At 35.7% G+C, this 24,398-nt stretch overlaps 1 protein-coding gene across 9 annotated transcripts in view; it reads left to right on the top strand.

The window, feature by feature from the left end:
* SMG7 (SMG7, nonsense mediated mRNA decay factor) overlaps positions 1 to 24,398 on the top strand; it is an 87,631-nt gene that overhangs the window by 42,272 nt on the left and 20,961 nt on the right. For 8 of the 9 annotated variants that reach the window (XM_025377167.1, XM_025377201.1, XM_025377220.1 and 5 more), the window contains 10 exons: positions 479 to 596; positions 2,309 to 2,441; positions 11,605 to 11,776; positions 12,977 to 13,048; positions 13,891 to 14,041; positions 14,399 to 14,534; positions 18,158 to 18,320; positions 18,662 to 18,818; positions 22,177 to 22,247; positions 23,419 to 23,479. In XM_025377167.1, the coding sequence (XP_025232952.1) occupies positions 479 to 596; positions 2,309 to 2,441; positions 11,605 to 11,776; positions 12,977 to 13,048; positions 13,891 to 14,041; positions 14,399 to 14,534; positions 18,158 to 18,320; positions 18,662 to 18,818; positions 22,177 to 22,247; positions 23,419 to 23,479 (1,234 nt within the window). Of the gene's footprint in view, positions 1 to 478; positions 597 to 2,246; positions 2,442 to 11,604; positions 11,777 to 12,976; positions 13,049 to 13,890; positions 14,042 to 14,398; positions 14,535 to 18,157; positions 18,321 to 18,661; positions 18,819 to 22,176; positions 22,248 to 23,418; positions 23,480 to 24,398 lie in introns of all 9 variants that reach the window. The other variant, XM_025377236.1, reaches the window with a different exon arrangement.

Genomic DNA, 24,398 nt, shown 5'->3' with positions numbered 1-24,398 from the left:
GTCAGCTGATGTGAGAATTCTGTAATGACATTTGTGGGAGTTCTAAAAAAAAAAAAAAAAAAAAAAGAAACAGTTGCGTTAGACAAAGAGATACAGTATGAGAGTAAACAGACCAACGTGGCAGTCCGTTACTTCAAATGAGGTGGCTTACTGTGAGGCATATAGTTTCTTGTTAGGTGAAAAGGCAGAAATACAAACCAAAAGCGAAGGGCAAACCTTTTTTTTTTTTTTAAAAAGCCCTTTTCATGATGTTATTTCAAAACTAAAAACAGAAGCATTGTAAACCAGACTTAGTCGTTAGTCAAAGGTGAAAGTCATTTGAAATATAATAGTGTAAAACTTCTGCAGCGTTCTATGGAATATATTTAGAGCAGATTTTGCCTTGGGGATGGAGCAGGAAGGAGTCACTGGTGTGGTATAATGGTTTTATTGTTGGGGTTTATCTATCTACTCTTATGTTTTTGTTTTTGTTACTCAGATTCTAAGCTGGGTCCAGCTGAAGTCTGGACATCCAGGCAGGCTCTGCAGGACCTGTACCAGAAAATGCTAGTTACTGATTTGGAATACGCTTTAGACAAGAAAGTAGAACAGGATCTGTAAGTATTACCTATCATTTGGGAAGTCCCTGTAAGATCAAGAATTTTACCAAGACTTTAAAACAATTTGATTGGTGGTTTTTCAACCTGTTGCAGAATAAGCTTTTTCATTGGAAAGAAATTCTAGTATTTTTGATATTTGGCCATTGATATTATTTCAAATACAGTCTTTGGAGGTAAGAAGAGAAATGTTTAGAGTTGAATCCTATTAAGGTCATTAGGGCAGCTCTTTTAGGGCCTGTCCAAAAAAGCAAATATATCTATTTCAAATACTGAGAGTGTTTGGATTGTCTGTGGTCAGTCTTACAATTAAGCCCTGATTTAAACAAAAAATTCAAGAGTAGGCTTTAGAAAAATCTTTCTTTGGTAAACATGATTCTGTAATTTCTCTGTCAGGAAAATGTATTTGCATTGTAAGAAAAAGTTCCTCCTTTTAATTAAATAAGTTGGTAGTATTTCCCACCGCCCGCCACCCCCAGTAAAATGAAAGATTTTGTGTGTTTAGACTTTTCCACTTGTTCTTTCTATGAGGGGCAAAATGGCAGATAACTAGATTCCCAAGTGAGTAATTGTCTTTTGTGGAAGGCTTTGCCTTGTAAGTTGAAACAGGGACATTAGCCTGATAGAAATTTAAAAATCAGTTAAGAGTACTTTGTCTACTAATGTCCATTACCCTAAATGTTGGTGAAGATTAGTTTTTTCTATCATTTACATCTGTCTTAGATACTTTATATTTTTAGGAAGTCTAGTAATACAGCTAAATCATGACCATCAAAATCCTTATCCTGTGATGTTAGAGTCAAGGATAAGATGTCATCAGAAATGCTGAGGGAAGTGATTGTCCTCCCAAATCATTAAAAAACCTAGTGTTCTAGAACCTCAGAAGCTGATGTTGATAGAGAATTAGGTACTTTCCAGATAGGTTGTAAACCTCCTATCTGTGTTTGTTTCCTTTAATCAGGCCAGTAATGTCTTCCCTTTGTTCTAGTTTTTTATTCCCCACTGTGGTTTCCAGGTTAGAGAGTGACTGTATTCATCATAACTGGACTTAAACTGATGCCATATATAACTAGATTAATGAAAAGCATTTTATAACAGGATTTTGGTATGCCATATGTCAGCATTATATTGTTTCTTATTTTAAATAACCAAATTTGAAATGTGGCTTGTATTTCAACCTCTTAATGTTAATCACAAGAGAAATAAGCAAAACTGTTAAATAGCAGTGAAACTGAATGCTCTAGGAAATAACTTTTGGGGAAGTAAGAGATATGGCTTACTATTTACAGACCCCCGCCCCCCACCCCGCCCCCATATACGTGTCACTTGTTAGGGTATAGTCCATCACATTTGGCACTATATGTAGAAATTTGTTAATACCTTATTTTTACTTTGATCTTGCCACCATTGTTCTGATTTTCTACCGGGATTCCTAAATAAACTCTAGTAGTTCTAAAAGATTAATAGCTGAAGCCACAATCTGATTATTCGAACATTTGGTAAGTGTTTACTAAGGTCAGTTGGATTCTACTGCATGTCTAGTCCTGTTCAAAGGGAAGCATAAAGTTATTTAAATAAATGAATAACTTTAATGCAGGTTTACTGTCTAGTGTGGTATAATTATAACAGACAGTTCTTTCTTGTTCTCAGGGGGACCAGTGTCTGCCCAGTGAGTCACTGCTATACCAAATAGAATTACATTTTGTTTTCAGCTGGAATCACGCCTTTAAGAATCAGATCACAACACTACAAGGCCAGGCAAAGAATCGAGCAAATCCGAATCGAAGTGAAGTTCAGGCAAACCTTTCTCTGTTCCTAGAGGCAGCTAGTGGCTTCTATACCCAGGTGAGTTCTGCATTGTATACCAGTTTTCTTACTATTAGTGGCAAATATTCTGCTCTTTGTACACGTCTTAATGCATGTAAACAATTCTTGTAACCACTATGCGGGCCATCCAGGGATTGATCCACCTATAAGCTTTTCTTTTTTGGAGACAGAATCTCACTTTGTCACCCCAGGCTGGAGTGCAGTGGTGCCATCATGGCTTCCTGCAGCCTCAACCTCCCTGGCTCAAGTGATCCTCTCACCTCACCCTTCCCCAGTAGCTGGGATGAAGGTGCACGCCAACACACCTGACTAATTTTTGTATTTTTTGTAGTGATGGAGTCTCAGTATGTTGCCCTTGCCAGGCTTGAATTCCTGGGCTCAAGTAATCTACCTACCAAAGTGCTGGGATTACATACCTGAGTCACTTGCCCAGCCTATAATCTTAATGCAAATGTCCATAAGACCTTTAAAAAAAAAACGCTATGCTTTTAAAAAGGTTGATGTTTAGCTTAAAGGTTGGAAGTTTAACTGTATGAATAGAAAAGGGATATAATTGAGCACAAAGCCTTAGTGAAACAGTGGAAGTAGTCAGTTACAAGTGGTATTAGAGGAAATGTGAATTTGTGGATATAGCTATAGTCATTAAAATAATAGCTATGTCATGTCAGATAAGAAATAGTCAAAATTTGTAATATCAAGTGAGTTTTCATAGTATTATTTATACAATGGAATTTATCTGGATTTTGAGATGTTATTCAACTAAGAAGTAAACTAAGAAGTAGAGTAGCGTTTCCTCTGTTTGAATAATAAGCTATTATTCATTGTGCCCAGAGATTTTTTTTTTCCTTAGTCACGTCCTGATAGAACTTCTAAATCAGGCAAGGCAAAAGAATAAATCTTATTTTTGACCATGGAATTTTCTTTAAGCAGCATCTGTTAGAAAATTACCATTTCATCCATTTGTAATAGCATTTGTAATTAACAAAATTTTTGTATATAAATTAGTATCTTTATAACGAATGTTAAGACAGGGTTTCGAGAATCTTGCACTGAAAGAAATGTTTGGCCAGTTCTCACTATAGTACTGCTTGACCATTGCTGCCTACATTTTGGCTTCATTTTGATTTTATCATCTCTTTGAATGAAGAAAAAAGAATCTCTGCTGGGTGTAGTGGGTCAGGCCTGTAATCACAACACTTCGGGAAGCCGAAGTGGGAGGATCACTTGAGCCCAGGAGTTTAAGCAGGTTGTGGTGGTGCCTGCCTGTAATCCCAGCTACTCCAGAGGCTGAGGCAGGAGGATCACTTGAGCCCAGGAGTTTGAGGCTGCAGTGAACCGTGATTGTGCCACTGTACTCCAGCCAGAGCAACAGAGCAAGACCTATCTCAAAAAAAAAGAATCCCTGTGTTGAAACAGTTCAAATAACTGTCACTTCTGAGATTATTTATGTTTTGCTTAGACTAAAACATTCATCACAGTTCTCTTTTTTGAAAGAAGTCAAGTATGGTTCTTAGTCTCAAAATTTATTTTTGAATTTATGCCAACTTTTAGCAGCAACCAAAAAGTTGATACTTTTGGAGAGATCGGGATGCTTCTGGAGAGAGGGAGTGGTCCTTAAAGCAGATGTTAAAGATTAATTCATTTTACAAGTAGCTGTCAAAAGGCTACTCTTTGTAAGGCACAATACTAGATTCTGAGGATATGGGGGGAAATTAGAATCTTTACCTTCAAAGAAATATCTAGACTAAATGAAAAGATGGATACATTAATAGGTATGTTTGTTTTCTTTTATGATTGTAAAAATAATGCATACCAATTTCAAGAAATTTGTGAATTACACAAAGTCCCAAAAAGTTCATTAATCCTCCCATTCTGGATAAATTACCACTTTAATATATACTCTTCTTGTGTTTTTGTACTTTTTTACATACTTAAGACCACACTATATATCCATTTTTGTATCTGTTTTATAAACATAATGTAAGCTTTTCCTTGTTAACAGTTTGATGAGCATTTTTTTGTATAAAGCATTTTCTTTAATATTGTATTATTTCCTGAAGACCAGTTGTTCAAATTGAAATCATTAGAAAGTTTAAAGTGAAAATTTAAATACTGTTGACATCATTTTGTTGTTTTCCCAAAAGGTCATCATTTATAACATTTTTCACTGGTTTCTTTTGTTGTCCTTTCATTTTATTTAGAGTTGTTTCAAGTACAGAAGTTACCAGAATTGGTTTTTTTTTTTTTTGCAATACCTTTTCCTTTGTCCATAGATAGTGCATATTTAATAATGAGGGAAATAATCACACTTAAGGAAACAGATATTATAATTCAAATCTCAACATTTGGAAACAACACCAATGTTCTACAAGAGAATAATAGTTAAATTATGGCATAACTGTAGAATGGAAACATGAAACGATTATAGGTTGGTATTTATCAAGATTTTATAAGATGAAAAGATTGTTTTGTTATTAAGTGAAAATCATATAAAATTATATATATATAATTTGATTCTGCATGTTAATTGAGTAGTCTCAGTTTAGTGGGATATTAACGAAAATGGTAACAGTTTTTTCAGAGTCACTGCTTTCAACTCTGTGCTGTTGGATTCCCAGATTCCCATCATTTCTTGGACAGATTCTATAACATGCTGGTTGCTTTCCATTTTTGAAGGATAATTCAGTTTTAAAACCTTAGTTTTGTTTCTGATTCAAATCTCGTTTCCTTCCCCCCATGAATAGAAGCTAGAACTGGGAAGATGACTAAAGTAGGGGGAGTAGGAAGGAGGTGGTGCAGCTGGCTCTGGTAGGGGGGAGGGGGAAGGCATCCACCTTCTGCAGTACATTTTTATAATAGCCATTGTACAGATTGATTTGTCATCTTGAAAAATGATTCCTAATTTTTTTTCGTTACATGACATACATGTGATATATTCCGAAGGGTTTAACTAGACATTGGTAAATCAAAACAGATCTGTAAGGAAGTAAAGAAGGAATCATCATTTTTATTGAGGGAGTATGGTATTTATAAAAACATTTTATAAGCAAGGGAATAATAAAATCATTTAAATGTCTCAAAAATTGTTTTTTAAAGGTAAAATGTGGATACTCTTTGAAATTAATTTTTTAAAATTTTTATAATAAGCATTGATTCTTCCTGACTCCATTCCACAGGCAGTGGTTGAGCAATTATGATAATTGTAGAATAAGCATCAGTAAACTTCTTTATTTTCACATTATGATATCAGTTAGCAACATTAATAGGACTTTTCACTTGGTTTTTTTTTTTTTTTTTTTTTTTTGAGACAGAGTCTTGCTCTGTTGCCCAGGCTGGAGGCTGGAGTGCAGTGGCGTGGTCTCTGCCACTGGAGTGCAGTGGCGCTCACTGCAACCTCCGCCTCCTGGTTTCAAGCAATTCTTCTGCCTCAGCCTCCCTGGTAGCTGGGATTACAGGTGTGCACCATCACATCCAGCTAATTTTTGTGTTTTTAGTAGAGAGGGGCTTTCGCCATGTTAGCCAGGCTGGTCTCAAACTTCTGACCTCAGGTGATCCACCCACCTTTGCCTTCCTAAGTGTTGGGATTACAGGTGTGAGCCACTGCACCTGGCCTCACTTGCATTTTTATATTGTCTTTAATCAATAATTGAAACAGATAATGGTGTTACTAACAGTAATAGTCCACTAATGTTTCTTGATTACATGCAGTGCATATTTAGCACCCGATTGAGAAAGTAGACAAATTCCAGATTGTTGTATGGCCTTATAAGTTAAGATGAGTTTTGAGTTTTAATTTTAAGTATAGTTGTAGACTGGACATGGTGGTTCATTCCTGTAATCCTGACACTTTGGAAAGCTGAGGTGGGAGGATCACTTGAGACCAGCCTGGGTAACATGGTGAGACCCCATTCTACAAGAATCTAAAAATCAACCAGGCACGGTGGCGCACACCTGTAGTACCAGCCACTCTAGGAAGCTGAGGCAGGAGGATCACTTGAGCCCGGGAGGCTGAGGTTGCAGTGAGCCGTGTTTGTGCCACTTCACTCCAGCCTGGGCAACAGAGTGAGACCCTGTCTTTAAAAAAAAAAAAAAAAAAAAGTTGCAAGTCATTGGAGAGTAAGCAAAGGAAGAACATGATCAGATTTGCGATTTTAAATGATAACCCTGGATAACGGGGTCAGATATGGAAGCTAGCTATGGAAGTTAACTCTGTTAACTCCTATTGGCCATGCTTGGATTAGATGGACTGGATTGAATTTCTGGAATCAGAGTAAAGGAGGAGTCAAAGCAGATACAGTTATCAGTGTGAGCAGCTAGTTGAATGGTTGTACCATTTACTGAGATGGGAAACACTAGGGGGAAAGTAGCTTTTTCCCTGTTAAAGTAGATGCCTGTTTGACATCTAAGTAGAGATGCGAAATAAGCAATTGAATAAACAAGGTTGGAGCCCAGTGGAAACATCATAAAATCATAAAAATTTTTTGATTGTAGTAAAGAACGCTGACTTAGTCAGATGGTAACAGATTTAGCACAGGAGGAGCCACCATTGCAATCGAGAAAATGAGAGAGAGAAGGTGCATTGGAAGCCAAGAGAAAAACATCTGAATAAGGAAGGGAGTCATCAGCCCTGTAGAGTGCTGCTGAGAATTAAAAGATTTAAAGTGTCCAATTAGATTTGACAACATGGAAGTCATTGGTGAACTTAATGAATACCGAATTTCTTCATTTCTAAAACATTTTTTTCATATTTTAACATATATGAAATAGAGATAACTTTATAACAGATGACAAGTGACCATATAGCTTGTGGGTTTTTTTCTCAATATTATATAAGATAATGGTTCATCTTACAATTTATGGTGTCTTTGTATTGATGAAATGTAACTTCAGCAAAGTGTTGGGGATAGAAATCTGATTGGAGTGGATTGAGAAGAGACTAGTACTTGGTTACACACAGTAACATTTTCTGTGAAGATAGGTTTTAGGGGTTTTTTTTTTTTTTTTTTTTTTTTTTAAGAGACACGCTCACTCTACTGTTTTGGCTGAGTGCAGTGCTTGATCATAGCTCACAGAAGCCTCAGACTTCTTGGCTCAAGTGATCCTCTCCCACCTCAGGCTCCCAAATACTAGGACTGCAGGCGCATACCAGCTACTTGTTTATTTTTGTAGAATGGAGTCTCACTATGTTACCCAGGCTGGTTTAGTTTTAACTTCTTAGCTACCATTTTGTTAACCAGTTTAAAGCATGGGGCTTAAAGCAGAACCAAATTCCTGGTCAAAGTAAAGACATACCATTCTGCTGTAGGTTGTTTTTAAACATCAAAGAACAGAACGGTAGCCTTTATTCTAAGAAAATAGAAACCAAAAAGAAAGTATAATCACTGAGTTTCCGTATTAGTTTAAAAGGTAATATTCTATACCTTCATAATAAATCTTTCATTCTTGGCATGGAATAAAGAGCTGAGGAGACACGGAATAGTGTAAAAATTTCTTGATGAATAGGAACCCAGAAGCTGTTCTAGTACTGCTCTAGGGCTAATTGTGACTATTTGGACAAGTCACTACCTCTGTGATGCTTAGCTTCCTGATTGTAAAAAAGAGAGTTGACAAATGCTTGTAAGTTCATTTTCCTGTTTTGTTTTGTTTTGTTTTGTTTTGTTTTGTTTTGAGACGGAGTCTCGCTCTGTCGCCCAGGCTGGAGTGCAGTGGCTGGATCTCAGCTCACTGCAAGCTCCGCCTGCCGGGTTTATGCCATTCTCCTGCCTCAGCCTCCCGAGTAGCTGGGACTACAGGCGCCCGCTACCTCGCCCAGCTAGTTTTTTGTATGTTTTAGTAGAGACAGGGTTTCACCGTGTTAGCCAGGATGGTCTCGATCTCCTGACCTCGTGATCCGCCTGTCTCGGCCTCCCAAAGTGCTGGGATTACAGGCTTGAGCCACCGCGCCCGGCCCATTTTCCAGTTTTATAGTTCCATGATTATGATTTGGGAAGAACTAGAGGCATTAATTCTTCAGCTACAGCCTTAGGAATATCTCCTAGTCAATACTTCTGTACAATGAAGTAACTAAGTTGTTATCAGACTGAGGAAACTACTACAAAGTAATGTACATCAGGGTCAACCAATATGAAGGTAGGACATTGTTTTGTTCAACTTATGAAACATCTTTTTCTCTTCTTTAGTTCCATCGTGTTGCTGCCTCTAAACCAACTAGAGCTCTCTTTCCCAGAATCTTTGAGCCAGTAGGAGCTTTTCTGTCTTATATCACCACTTAAAACTCTTGGGCTCAGGCAGAAATTTTATTGCAAGACATTCTACATGATGTTCCAACTATAATTTTATTTATTTTTTGTGATCTTTCTTTTTTGTTTTTGCTAGATGTGCGGCCTTGCCTAGTTTTCCAGTCTGTTTTCTGATTATCTGTTGAAGTCAGTTCTTTAACCCTCTCATGTTTCTTAGTTATCCACTTTTGTTTTTTTGGTTTTTTTCACAATATATATGTGTGTGTGTATGTATATATATAGAGAGATATATATATTTATAGATATATATAGATATATATATATATTTATAGATATAGATATATATATATATATATATATATATATAGATATATAGATATATAGTTCCTACCCTGTACTTGTGCTTTTTCTATTTCTTAACCCATCCCATTCAGGACATTAACTTATTTACCCTATTTTTTTATTTATTCATTTTATTTTATTTATTTTTTAAGACGGGGTCTCTCTCTGTCACCCAGGCTGGAGTGTGGTGTATATCGTAGCTCACTGCGGTCTGGAACTTCTGGGTTTAAGTGATCCTCCCGCCTCAACCTTCCAAAGTACTGGGACTATAGCACTGCATGCCACCACACCTGGCTAATTTTTTATTTCACTTTATTTTCATTTTTATATTCATTCATTTATTTATTTTGTAGAGACAGAGTCTTGCTTTGCTGCCCAGGCTGGTCTTGAACTTCTGACCTCAAGTGATCCTTCTGCCTTGGCGTCCCAAAGTGCTCGGATTACAGGCATGAGCTACTATGCCTGGCCTTGTTTACCCAATTTTATGTTAGTGAATTCCTTGTCCGTTACAAATGTGCAAGTATGGAGTAAATAATTTCCATGCCCAGTGAGAAAGGGTGCACAAAATTTATATTTAGTTATGGAGGTGATTTTTATCTTAGTAAAAAGGTGGCATGATTCAAATCATTCTGAGTTGAGCCCTTTAGGGTGTCTTATTTTGTATTTTGAATTCTGCACATGCTAGAAAGAGTGGTGATAGAATCAAAATGTTTCTAATTCTGTAACCTTTGTCCAGTCGCTTGATTATTTCTGCTTTCACATCCTCATCTGAAAAAAAATTGAGCTTTATACCTATGTGTACTGTGTTGCTACTGGTTTATCACAAGGATAAAGTGAGACAAATTTATCAGATAACCTAGGGAAATATGTTATAAATGTGGAATATTATGTTCGTTATGTTGTGTATCATGTTGTCTCTCCTTCTCTCCTTTCCCCTCTCCCTCGCTCCCCTCTTCTCTTTTTGTACCTGACTTGCCAATTTAGCTACAAGCTCTTAAAGGAAACATGTTTTCTTATTTATCTTTGTATCTTTCTTGTTTACCGGTGGAGGGGGGTCTGATACACTAGCACATACTTGGATGAATATAATGATATTTGAATGACTATATTTGTAAGTAAATATTTGAATTACTGTGAAGTAAATATTCTTCACAGTGTGAAGAACTGTGTGCAGGCCAAGAAATAAACCCTTGGCAAGCAAAGTGAGAGGAGAAAAGCCTTTCAATGAAGGAAACTGAAAAGGAGTGATTGGAAAGATACAGAGAGCTAGAACAGCTCAGTAATCCACCATAAGATCAGATGTTTTAAGTGCAGCAAAGAGGTCCGATAAGATGATGTCTGAAAAATATCCATTGTATTTGGCTATTAGGTAACCAATTGTCTGATAGTAGTTTCAGTAGAGTGGTAATGGATGGTTGGGTGAGAGGAGGGAGAGGGGTTGTGTGGAAGCCAGATCATAATGGATGAAAGAGTAAATATAAATTGAGAAAGCGGACATGAAAAGTGTGGACTCCTTTAAAGGCATTTGGTTGAGAAGAGGAAGAGACATTAGAAGGTTGCTATAAAGTTAAGAGGAGAGTGTTTTAGCTCTGTTTTGTTTTTTGTTCTTGTTTTTTTCTGTGGCAGACATTTAGTGTGTGTAGGCCATAGGAAAGAAGCATGAGAAGTTGAAAGTAGATGAAAGAATGGAGAGATGGGACACCGACAGGAGCCAGGAAAGAATGTAGTGATAGCCACACACAGGCAGAAGAATTAGCTCTGACTAGGAAGAAGAACCCCTCATACTTTAAGAACAGAGAAGAGAGTAGGTAGGAATGGATAATACAGTAAAGATCTACACTACCGTGAGATTTGTTGTATACGCAAAGACGTGAATTGGCATATAGCTTAAGAAAATGAATTGCAAGAAATACCTAAAGTCTGACAAATACCTTGGCTTGCATTTAAGTCATATTTGTAACCCAATATTTAATAATTTTTGTGTTTCTGAGTAGTAGTTTTCCTTGCTTGCTGAATGTGTCTGAAAATCCTATCCAGTTAAATAATCTTTTTTTAAGATGCTGCTCTATGCACATCCTAGATTGCTGTAACACTTGAGAATTCAAAAGGTATGATTTATAATGAATGATACTAGTTATCCTATGAAAGATTACCGTATAATTTTCTTTTTTTTTTAAAGACAGAGTCTCCCTGTGTCGCCCAGGCTGGAGTGCAGTGGCATAATCTCGACTCACTGCAACCTCCACCTGCTGGGTTCAAGCTCTTCTTGTGCCTCAGCCTCCCCTTTAGCTGAGACTACAGGTGCTCACCACCACGCTCGGCTGAATTTGTTTTGTATTTTTAGTACAGACGGGGTTTCACCATGTTGGCCAGGTTGGTCTCAAACTCCTGACCTCAAGTGATCCACCTGCCTTGACCTCCCAAAGTGCTGGGATTACAGGCGTGAGCCACCGTGCCGGGTCTGAATGATTATCATATAATTTTCATGCAGTTTTTTTTCATATTTCAGCTGTATGTGGCACTAGGTACACATTTTACAGTTTATAAACTTTGCTTTTAGAGCACTTGTGACTTACTACTAAATTTTGTTTTTCTTTCAGTTATTACAAGAACTGTGTACAGTATTTAATGTAGATTTACCATGCCGTGTGAAGTCTTCCCAATTGGGAATTATCAGCAATAAACAGACGCATACCAGCGCCATAGTGAAGCCACAGTCTAGCTCCTGTTCCTATATCTGCCAGCACTGCCTCGTCCACCTTGGAGACATTGGTGAGCCTTTGCTGTGAAGGAATTGATAATACGTTCGTCCTTTTCTTTGGAATAGTCATAGAAAGAAGCTCTTTTTCCTTTAAACTGAGCATACACACACAATTTAGATTGTCATAAGAAGAAACTATAAAATGTATTCTAAGGAACTTAAAGTTTCTCAGTGTTTTTGTGATTGGCAGAGCATCTTGAAGAAAGTAACTTTCATATTAAGATTTAAATTTTATTCCAACTTTATGCAATTTATGTAGGCAAATAATAAACAACAAAAATGTAATCAAAGCTTAATTTTTAGAAGTGGTCCCATAATACTTTCTAAATTAAATGTACTCTTTTGGAATAAATGAGTTTTATAAATTACTCCTTCTGAAGCGAAATTGCCTTCTTTCTTTCTTACCAGTGGACTAAAAGTTGATTTTTAATTTTGCTTCCTTTCTGAAGTTTAATTTGTGTTTCTATTGTATGTATTTTATCTGAGAATATTATGTAACTTATTTATTCTTGTTCATTCCTTTAAGGTGATCTAGAAAGGTTGTAAAACAAATTAACTATAGGATTATGTTTTGCTTGTCCTCAAATAACAAAGAATGGAGAACATTACGGCTTTTAAGTTTGAAATTTTAGATTTCTTAATATTATAAATCAGTGGTTCCATGAGGAGGTCACATCAGAGTAAGCAATGAATTTGGCAGGGAGATTCATTGATACTGTGTTTAGGTTGTTTTGCTTTAAATATATTCTTTGCACACACATACTTAATATTGCGATAGGAATGAGGCATTTTTCAAAATCACTTTATATAATATTGAAAAATACATAATTTTCAGATCATATTGTATAGTGTATTTTGTTTTGTTTTGTTTTTAAGTGCCATATAACTCACCCCTTCTTGTGGGCCGGCTCCAGGTCACCAGCATAGTCCATAGTGGGAGCTGGTGATGCATGACACTGGAGGACCTGAAAATGGGGTCTAGGTAAGCTTTAAAATTGGTTACATGCTGAATGTCCCAAATAAGGAAGGCTGATGGACACTTCACACATAATCCTATAGTTAATTTGTTTTAAAGTATTTTCTGTCTTTAATTTTAAATTAACTTTAATGTCTTTATTATCTTTGGAACTTACAACTATGGCTGTTTTGGAAATACTACCCTACTATTTGTTTTTTGGGTTTTTTAAAACTAATTTTCTTCTTCTTCTTAGCTCGATACAGAAACCAGACCAGCCAGGCAGAGTCCTACTATAGGCATGCAGCTCAGCTTGTCCCCTCCAATGGTGAGTGGGCCTGTCAACCTGAGATTAACCGTGACACTTGGTTCTGTATAACAATGTGGCAGATAACTCAGGGCTCACCTTTGAAGTTTTATGAAAGCAATAAATGTTGAGTTTTGTTATTGTCATGTTTTCCATTTAACTGTGCATTCCATGTAAACTAAAATGAATTTTTTACAAGTAAGATGACTTTTATTGTCATTAAAGCAATATAGATAGAATCTCTTAATGTGATCTGATATTTTTTCTACAACTCTGGCTTCCTTAATTGCTTATAGAACAATTATTTCTTTAGATACCACCATTTCCCCCCACAGAAAAACAATCTATTACAATACTAAAAGGTAATCTTTTAATGGCCCCAAACTAGACATTAGCAGTAGTTCTTGAGTTAAATAAATTGCAGCAGATATTTAATGATTTAAATCATTCTTACTAAGACATTGAAATTCCTTTAGATTCTAGAAAGAGTCTAAAGCAGGGATGGCGGTCTGACCACACTACTTGTTTCATATTTGTCTATGGCTGCTTTCACACTACAGTGGCAGAGTTGAGTGGTTGTGATAGAGACCCTTTGGCCTACAAAGCTGAGATTATTTACAATCTAGCCCTTTCTGAAGCCGCTCTCTACCCTAATAGTGACTGTTTAACCTGTATATGATAGTGTGTACCATTGCTGAAGTGTGCTGTTATACCTTATGCTGGTTTCAATGAGGCAGTCATATTTACCTTATAAAAATACTCCCCATTGTTTATTTGAGTATTTAAACACTGATCATTTGTATTCTTATAGCAAGACTTTGTCACCCTTGGGGTTACTCCAGAATCTTAACTTTCTCCTGTAGGTCAGCCTTATAATCAGTTGGCTATCTTAGCTTCTTCCAAAGGAGACCATCTGACCACAATTTTCTACTACTGCAGAAGCATTGCTGTGAAGTTCCCTTTCCCAGCTGCCTCCACTAATCTGCAAAAAGCACTTTCTAAAGCACTGGAAAGGTAGGGTTGATTTTTTTTTTTCCAAGAGGACTTTGTAACCTGGAGCCTTAATTCTTCATAATTTGGTTTACAGAAAATAACGGCCTATTCTTCTCTTATTTCTAAACATAGATTTGTCATAATTTGTGTATAGTTACTGAATTTCATCCAATCAATATCTGATTCAGTCCCAGTAAAAGAGTACACAGGCTGTTAATACTGACTCATCTTGAGTGTGTTGCAGTTGAAAAATCAGTCAAATACAGAATTCTCTTTTGTGTGTCAAGTAATAACTTGCTTTAGCAAGCCAGTGCCTCCTTAAGGAGTTGTAGCCATTTTGCTGCTTAAGATTCATGGAATTTTTTTCTTTCATTTCAGCCGAGATGAGGTGAAAACCAAGTGGGGTGTTTCTGACTTCATCAAGGCCTTTATTAAATTCCACGGTCATGTGTACCTGAGTAAGAGCTTGGAAAAGTTGAGCCCTCTTCGAGAAAAATTGGAAGAACAGTTTAAGGTTAGGTTTCAGAAATAGAGAATTTTTGTCTTGTCTAAATCAGGAAGCATAAGATTTGGAGGAAACTGACTCCCAGTTTTTGTAGTTACTTAACTGTGTGAACTCTTGGTAAAAATTATATTTGAAGTATGTGAAATCTTTGCATTTATCATCCCTTCAATTTAAACTGAGGTACAGTCTGTATAAACAAATATAACATAGCAGTGTTTTCACTTGAGTAGCTGCCGTTTGACAAAAATTATCAAAGTGGAAAATAAATAACTCCTCAGTTTTGAAACTACTCCTACTTTTGATGGTTTGTATATTCTTACATATGATTATGTTACCTACTTTATAGATATTGGCCTTCTCCAAACCAAGTTCATTATTTTTACTGTGCTTGCCTTCATCAGGATTGTGGTAGTTTGAATGAAAGGAATGAGAGTTTCATTTAACAGAGATATAGTTTACTAATTTGAAGAGAGAATGTTAACCTTCATTCTATTTATGTATGTATAAATGATCTTTTATTAGTATGTTAAGATATTAGCAGTTTAAATGTAGTATAATGCATAAAATAAGGAGAAAGTTGAAAGTATTAACTTTTTTTCAGTTCATTCAATAAATATTTGACTATTCATCAGTCACTGTTTTAGGCACTGGATTAAACAGTAAATGACAATTTCAAAGAACATTTTATATTTCTTGGTTATTTCTAGGTATCTATATACTTGGGTAATTGTATACTTGGGTAATTGTGTGTAACTGCTTCATAGTATTTCTGTAAGTTCTCTAAAAGTCAGACATTTTAAGAGATTGTAGAACTTGGACAGTTAAGGTGTAACTTAGCCAAAAAGAGTCAATACAAAGTAGTTTTTACAGGTAGTCATTTTTTGGTTGACTATGTGCAAGATATTGTAATAGATAATTATGAATAGCAATAGTTTGTTTTGTTTTAAAATATACTTAGCCTGTGACATATGATTTATAGGATTGGGTGTGTGAAAAGAACAGCTAACTTTGTCATGTCCTAGGCTGTTCAACCTGGAAAAGAACAAACAAGTCTAAATAGTTTTCATAGTAAGAATTCAGACATGTGAAGGATTATTTGAAAAGAACATATCTGTATCTTTCCTGAGGTCAAAACTAAAATCTTAAATTTTAAGTTGAAATGTATAGGGGGCTGACCGTGGGATGTTGTGGATTCCCCATTTTGGAGAGCTTAAGAGTCAGATTGACAGCCATCTTTCTTGGATTATTTAAGTGCAGCCCTACTAAATAGGGGATTGGACTAGAAAACTTCTTGAGATTGCTTCCAGCTCTGCTTCTGTGAAATACTCTCTAAATTGGTGGTGGTGGGTGGTCCCTACCTTAATGAGATCTTCACTAAGTAAGTTATTCTAGTCTAGAAACCTAGTAAGTTTTGCATTTGGTTCAGCCTCAAACACTAACACTCTCTTTGCATATATATTTCTGTATGTGAAGTTCTGGTGAGTGTGGGTGGGCAGTTGCTAAAATATACTTTGAAGTATCATTCCAGCACTCTAAAGTTAAACATAGTATGAGGCAGATCTATTTGAAAGCTTACCCAGTGTTGAACTAGAACATTGCTGGAGTGAAATTTTAACATAGTGGAGTAAAATTTCCGAAGTATTTCTAAAGCATATGTAGATAATTAGTGTCATCAACATGTATGCTTCAGTGTTTCTAACAACCTTTAGCTACTAAGCAGAAATGTTTACCAAGTTGAGGTCCACTGAGAGATTTAAGGCCTGGGATCTAGGAATTGAGATGTAATACATTTTCTGTAAGTTAAATGTAGGTTGTTTGTTAATGGTATTTAGTTCAGTATATTTCTCAACTGTAGTTGAAAGTTTGAGTAGCAAAAATCTTATCAGTTCTAATCTGATTTTAGTCCTTGGAAGACTCTACAATACAATCTAAATTTTAGGAAATTACAACTGAATAACTTCAACCTTATTTCTGAATGGATAGGTTGTTCATTCACTAAGTGTTTATTGAGTACCTGCTATGTACCATGCACTTTTCTAGGCTTTTAGAGATATGGGGGAAAACATGACAAAGCCTGGACCTTCATGAACTTACATTATCATTTGTTAGTACTAGGGTGTATTCATATTCATTAATACTTCTGTGCATACACTAGAAAATTCTTTAATGGGCTGTGACCCTCTTCAGTAGGATATTGCCTTCTAAAATTAATGCAGTGGATTTATAGATACAGGAAATACATTACCATATTAGGCATATAAGAAACTGCTTTTTGAGAAATACAACTACATATTCTCATTCTATGCCGGTATTATTTGAATAAACGCCAGCTTATTTAGAAGGCTAGTTGTAGAAATTGAAGGAGAAAGTTTATGGGAAAATTCTAGAGAAGAGACAAGATTTCAGGAAATTTTGAGGAGGGATTAATGCTTGATGTCTTTGGAAAAGGGCTAACCATTCTAGACATATACAATGAAATGGCAGATTGCCAGAAGACTGACAGTTGTGATCGAAAGAGTTCACATAGAATGGAATTGTGTTCTCTAATGATAATGTAAAAGACTTCTCTCTTAGAATCATAGAGCTTACTATGGCTACTTCAGGTTCTTTAACTATGTAAATAAAAACAAAAATCTCAGAGTAGTCTGGGCAGAGACAGCTGTAAGTTTCTGACATGGTAGGATCTCCTGTCATTGCTGGTAGAACTATAAGTAAAGATTATCTGTTTTCCACCATAATGCTAGTGATGATGGATCCCTGCTTTCTGCAAAAATTTCCCCTGGGGATAGAGGAAGACTGGCTATGGCTAAAGTATAGGATGAAACTAGGAACTTCTGTTAGGAAAGTATTTTTACCTGCAGGTAAAACAATTGCAGATATTAAAGTGGAAGGGTAATTCCATTGAGACACCAACTGAGAGCATCTGGGTGATTGTTTATAATGCTGGCTAACAGATCACTGTGAACAGAGTTATTAGAGGGTAAATGAAATTTGATGATCACGCATATACTTCTCTAAGAGGGGAAAATACCAGTTGATAATTTGTAGAAGTACCTATAATACATCCGAATGTTGTTTTAGTATGTCATTTACCCTGTGTTCCAGAATATGTACTTGCTATGCCTTGTTTATAAAATAAGTTTTAATGTATCAAGCCTTTGAAAGAGTAAATTTTATGACAAATCTAGGAAGTCATGCTTTATGTACTAGGAATTCAAAAAATTATTCTTTGAGTCTGTTGCTTTCTAGTCATTGGTCCCAGTTTAATATTTTAATATGAGTACATCTTGTATAAAACAATTTCTAAAGGATTAAGATGTATAAATTTATGGACGAACACTCAAGACTTTTCTCAGGTCATATTTAAAAATACATAGTTTCCTAGGGGAAAAAAGTTTGACAAACAACTCAAACAACTCTGTGGTGTCTAGATTAATTCATTTCAAGACAAAAAGTCAGTTTGGGAAATAATTAGACCCAATCAAAATACTGGGATTGAGGGCAGAACCATTTACTCATCTGTGATTGTATTACACATGGTGGTTCTAAATGCAGACTACCAGTTTAATTCTTGTGTCAAAGATGGTTCCTGTTCTTGATAATATATGCAGTACGTCTGTCTTCTTTTACAGAGGCTGCTATTCCAAAAAGCTTTCAACTCTCAGCAGTTAGTTCATGTCACTGTCATTAACCTGTTTCAACTTCATCACCTTCGTGACTTTAGCAATGAAACTGAGCAGCACAGTTATAGCCAAGATGAGCAGCTATGTTGGACACAGTTGCTGGCCCTCTTTAGTGAGTATTGAATTACTTAACATGTGCCATCTTTTTTGAAAAACATCATCTTAGGCATTTCATCAATGTAGCAAAGCACAGTGACATAAAAAAGCATAGTGTATTTCTTACACTGAATCAGGGGTTCATAATAACTTTCAACCCCAAGTTCTATCGTTTTATCTGCTGATACCCCCTCATCAAGTTGTATGTATAACATTTGTAATATGGGAAAGAAAGTGTGTTTTTAGAAAGAAGCTGTAAGTGTTAAACAGAATATAGTAGAAGGCACATAATATTTTAATTTGAACTGGCACAGTTTCATATTTCTTATATTTTTTGAATACATTTTTTTCTTCAAGTGTCTTTTCTTGGCATCCTGTGCAAGTGTCCTCTACAGAATGAGTCTCAGGAGGAGTCCTACAATGCCTATCCTCTTCCAGCAGTCAAGGTCTCCATGGACTGGCTAAGACTCAGACCCAGGGTCTTTCAGGAGGCAGTGGTGGATGAAAGACAGTAGTAAGTATTTTTAGAATTTCATGTTAACTTGTGTGCTTTGTTTGTTTGATATCCATAAATATGTAAAAACTGCCTTCTAAAATACAACATTTGAACAATGGAAGACTGTATTTTCTGCTGACTCTCGGGAAATTGAACTGAAGGCCTCTTTGTATGCTTTTCATTTGTTTATTTGAATTCTTCATTTGAGGCTTAGTCTTAAGGATTTGTGACTCCCTGTGCACTCCCTTGTTCTCAGTTGCTGTCTTGGGGAAAAGTCGTTTTTCACATTTCAAAGTGAACTTGAAGTAAAACCAGTTTGTTTCTTACCTATTACAGTATTCCCTAATTTTTTTGTTTGAGTTGAAGGGAAGAGATTTTTATTTCTTCCATTTTTTTCTATACATGAACTGTTTGATGTTGCCTTACAGTAACACTCAATTTGAATAATGTGTATTTGAAGCATAAAGATTGAAAGTTATTTTGATTCTCACTATTTTCTCTGTCATCTCTACTCACAGAAATTCTGACAGCTCTTAGGAACCTTTGATTTTACAATGACAAATGAAAACTTTCAGTGTACCTTTAATTATAGAAATAAATACTTCCAAGGTCGCTTGGCACCAAGTAGGTAGTTTCTCCCTTGCGTATTTTGATGGTATATTTAAGGAGAATCTCTTTGAAAGTTTTGCTTTGTGGCCTAGCATGTATATTGACTAAGGTCACAACTTAGAAAATGCCTTTTTTAAGCCACATTTAAGACGCTGTGGTCCAGGCACTGTGGCTCATGCCTGTAATCCCAGCACTTGGGGAGGCTGAGGCAAGCGGATCACTTCAGGTCAGGAGTTTGAGACCAGCCTGGCCAACATGGTGAAACCCCATCTCTTTTACTTTTTACTAAAAGAGTATTTTTATACAAAAGATTTTTTTTGTATTTTTATACAAAAGGTATTAGCCGGGCCTTGTGGCATATGCCTGTAATCCCACCACTTCTGAAGGCTGAGACAGGAAAATTGCTTGAACCCAGGAAGCGGAGGTTTCAGTAAGCTGAGATCGCGCCACTGTACTCCAGCCTGGACTACCAAGTGAGACTCTGTCTCAAAAAAAAAAAAAAAAAAAAAAAGACCTTATGGTCTGTCTGCTTCATAATTGTCTTTTCTTTCATGTAGCTATAAGCTCTTCCCATGATATATTGACATTATCATGAGTAGACTTTAGGAACATAGCACAGCCTACTACATATATCTCCTTTAATGTTAGCATAGGTTTTAGTAATACAGATTTTCAGACATTGCTTCCTTGCACAAAATTTTTATTTCTTAACTAGGCTATACAGTTTTTCTACTCTCGTATACTCTAGAACTCAAACTTATGTTTAATTCAGCATATTATATCAGTAATGTTACGAATGAAGAACTGCATGTTTTACCATTTGCTTATAGAGTTTTTATATTTATGAGTAGGGATTGTTACTTTCATTGTGTTTTGTTTTTTCTTGTTGTTGTTCCTGTACAGTGATCCTTTTGGCCCATTCCATATATTCCCATTTCTTTTCATGGCAAAAGATGTTCAGCCAGAAGGAATAGCTTTATTGGCAAACACTTTTTCCCTCCATTTTTTTTTTCTGTCATTTACTCTTTCCTCTTCCTCCTATCAGATTTACCAAAATCTTTAGAATTATGCCCTTGCAGATGTTTCCTTCTATCTTAAATTATGTTAGTACTCATTTTAAAGACTAGCATGGGATATCTCTTTAAAACTGAAGATTTTCCTTATATGTCTAATACATTAAAGTTATAATGTTCATTTATATCTTTTAAGTAATGGAAAAACAATGACTTTTGTGAACTTAGAATTGTATATATATTCAAATAATATTAGTTTCTTATATCTGAACCTTCTCAATTTCTAGAATTTACTTTCCCTTGTACTTTTTTGAGAACATACTCTCTTAAGCTAATGAATACATGGAGTAGTGATTTTCCTTTGTGGAAAATAGTTATAGGGTAAAGCAGTATATCATTAGGTCATCCACTCGTGCGCTTTTTCTACAGTGTTTTCTTGAGAGCTTATGTTTCATGAGAACATTGTACCAGTATAATATTCTTTTTTAGATTACTGACCTTTTTTTCCAGCTATCTCACATCTCCAAAGGTTTGTAGCAGACTGTTATTCTTCAATATTTGTTTATATATGGTATATATTTGTTGATATTTTTAAAGTAGCATATTCCCATATTTCAGAGTGTACAACTGTCCCAAATAGTTGTTAACTTACAATTTTCCATAGTGTGATTATTTACATCCAGTTTCTCTATCCTGGGCACTTCACCTCATGCTTTTCTTTTTCTTTCTTTTTTTTCTTTTTTTTTTTTAATAAAAGTTGGTTGATATATATTCAAAGGTAAGCTTCATATTAAGGAGAATGTGATTAGATACATGAGTCTACTGTAGGAAAATCAAAGTAATTGTTTCCAGGCCAAAACCAAATTATTTTAAGCTAATTATTTTAACCAAATAATTTTAAGCAACATGGCTACTTCCACCCATCACATCTATTCCTCACCCCAGCAAATGAACATTCAAACTACTTGGATTTGTCTCACTTCAAAAGTTTTGCCCTGTCATATATATTACATCAGATTTATAAATTGCTCTTATGTTTTAAAGATAACAGAGATTTTGATACAAATGTTTATATGTAAAGTGATATTTATAAATCTATATCCATAATGGAAACTTTAACATACCTGACTCAGGAACCAAGGACACAGTTAACAAATACATATATAGAACTTACTTCTGAGTAGTGGAAAGAATATGTTCTAATATTTTATGTGTAAGCTTTCACAAAATTTGTGTATTAGGAAACAGAGTTTAGAGTTCAGGCTGTTGTTAAAATGTGGATTTTTTGTACCATGAAAAAAGAGGTGTTATTGCTTTGAACAGGGAATGTGATTTGTGTGGTATAACCATACCCTGTCATAGATTAAAGAACAGTGGATTCCGCAACTCATAATGTATGTGAAAGCTCTATAAAAACATAGTATGTTGTTTCTTTGCTCAGAATTTTCTCAGCCTATTTCAGTTTTCCATGTTTAAAAATGACAAATTATTTTCACTGTTTGTTGAATTAGGAGCATGGGAAATGATCTACAGTAGTAGCAGGTCTCTGTCATGGAAATTTGTCCCTTTTGTTGTATCTTTATGACTAGTGTATCTTTGAAAATACATTTTTAAAAATTATACAGCCTTTGAAATGCTGAAATAAGGGAAAAATACATAAAGTCCAGGACCTGTAGATACCATTTTCATGGCTTATTAGTGTTCTGGTTTCTCTTATATAAAAATAAAGTCTGAATTATTTCTTTAATTTACAGCATTTGGCCCTGGTTGATTTCTCTTCTGAATAGTTTCCATCCCCATGAAGAGGACCTCTCAAGTACTAGTGGTAAGAGCTACCCTAACCTTGTGTTGTTGATGTGGTTCTCCATCATCAATGGTGTGCTTAAGGCCAGAGAAGAAGAGGTTTTTGGTGATGAATGATTGATCTTAAATTCAGTATCTCAGAAGTGACTGTGAACTCTACAGTGAGTGGGTGGAAGTAGATAATGTTCTCCCAGTTCTTCTGGCATCTTAATCTCATTTAGCATCATTCAAATAGGAGTTCAGAGAGTGTAATACCTTCAGATTCTTTCTGTCTTTCCTTCCTCCTCATTCTTACTATTTTAAAAAAAAGCAATTAATGTGAACATTGCTCTGTCAAAGTAATACTTACTCATCATAGAAAATTTAGTACAAACAGAACACAAATCTCCCATACAGAGATACCTTTTACTAGTCACAATAGTGTATCTTCTTTGGGCCTTTTTCTTACATGTACACACACACACATACACACACACAGGAAATGATTCATATCAAATAAAGTTTTGTGCCTGATTTTGAAATTTAGTATTATATTGTTAGCATTTTATTGTGTCATTAAGCATTTCGAAAACATGACTTTTACTGACTTCATAATACTCCATCCTATGAAAGTGCTATAATCCATTTATGTGCTTTCTGTTGCTTTACAATTTTCCCCATTGTAAATAATGCTGCACTGAACAACCTCTGGCTTGGCTTCTTTCTGACTTTTTTTTTCTATTAAATCCATGCTCCTCAGGCATTACTTTGCACATAAATCACCTGAATCTTTTTAAAGTACAGTTTATGATTCAGTAGTTTTGAATTAGTGCCCAAGATTCTGCATTTCTTGCAAGCTCTCAGATGATGTCAGTGTTATTCAGTGCTTTCAGTAAAAAGAGACAGGTAATCTAAACATTGGGATTACTGGATCCAAGACTATGAATTTTTAAGACTGCTGATTTTTTAAAAAACCATTCTCCTCAGCATTGAGTATTAAGTGAGTATTAGGGGAATGTCTGTGTCCCAAAGATAACATGCAGAGTTTTGATAGGTGAGTTATTTTCATCAGAATTACTATAAAGAAGAGCAGAGAACTATAAGCATTATAATTTCTTTCTGCATGTTAATTTAAAAAAAAATTTTAGGGAACAGTATTCTACTGAACAACATTTTAATTAAAATGTTTGCAAATTTTGATTTTGACCCTTTAGCGACACCACTTCCAGAGGAGTTTGAATTACAAGGATTCTTGGCATTGAGACCTTCTTTCAGGTAGGTGATAGCTGAAGTACCTTTATCATTGCCAGTGATTGCAGGGAATTGGGCTTGGATGTAGAGGAACCTTTGATCTTCCCAGCTGTGTGTTATTTTTGTAACAGCAACTCATAGTGAAAGTTTGTTGTGAATTGTATTGTGTATGTCACGCCTTCAATTCCTGTGTAATAAAAATTAAAATGTAACCTTTCCACCTGTGCCCTTGATCCCATCCCTTCTCACCTCCCTAAGAACCTTGCCCCATCTGTTATCCTCTCTGCATTGTATTTCCAGTGTCTTGTCTTTCTTTCCTTTCTTTTTTTAACAACTAATTCCCGTTAGCCTAGTAACATTTAAGTGTGCCCCATTCTTTTAAAAAGATAAAATGAATTTACATCCACCTATTTTCCTACGTTGTCTTATCTTTTCATCATCAAACTTCTTAAAAAGAGTAGTGTGCACTTTGGGAGGTGGAGGCAGGTGTATCATGAGGTCAGGAGATGGAGGCCATTCTGGCTAACCTGGAAAACCCCGTCTGTACTAAAAATACAAAAAAAATTAGCCGGGCATGGTAGCAGGCACCTATAGTCCCAGCTACCCAGGAGGCTGAGGCAGGAGAATCACTTGAACCTGGGAGGCAGAGGTCGCAGTGAACCAAGATCACGCCACTGCACTCCAGCCTGGGTGACAGAGCGAGACTCCGTCTCAAAAAAAAAGAAAAAGAGTAGTGCGGGCCAACCTGACTGACTCCATTTCAACTCCCAATCATTTTCAGCCTACTGCGGTTTAAACTATCAGTGTCTTCTAGATACCAAAATCCGGTGACTATAATCTTTATCCTATTGAATTTTCTTCAGCATTGAGTCCGTTGATTTCCTTCCTTCATGAAAACTTTTTCCTTAGCTCTCTGATAACTATTTTTCCCACCCTTAGCACT

Source organism: Theropithecus gelada, chromosome 1, assembly GCF_003255815.1.
Source record: "Theropithecus gelada isolate Dixy chromosome 1, Tgel_1.0, whole genome shotgun sequence".
Taxonomy (NCBI): Eukaryota; Metazoa; Chordata; class Mammalia; order Primates; family Cercopithecidae; genus Theropithecus; species Theropithecus gelada.
This window is presented reverse-complemented; position numbering and strand designations above follow the sequence as displayed.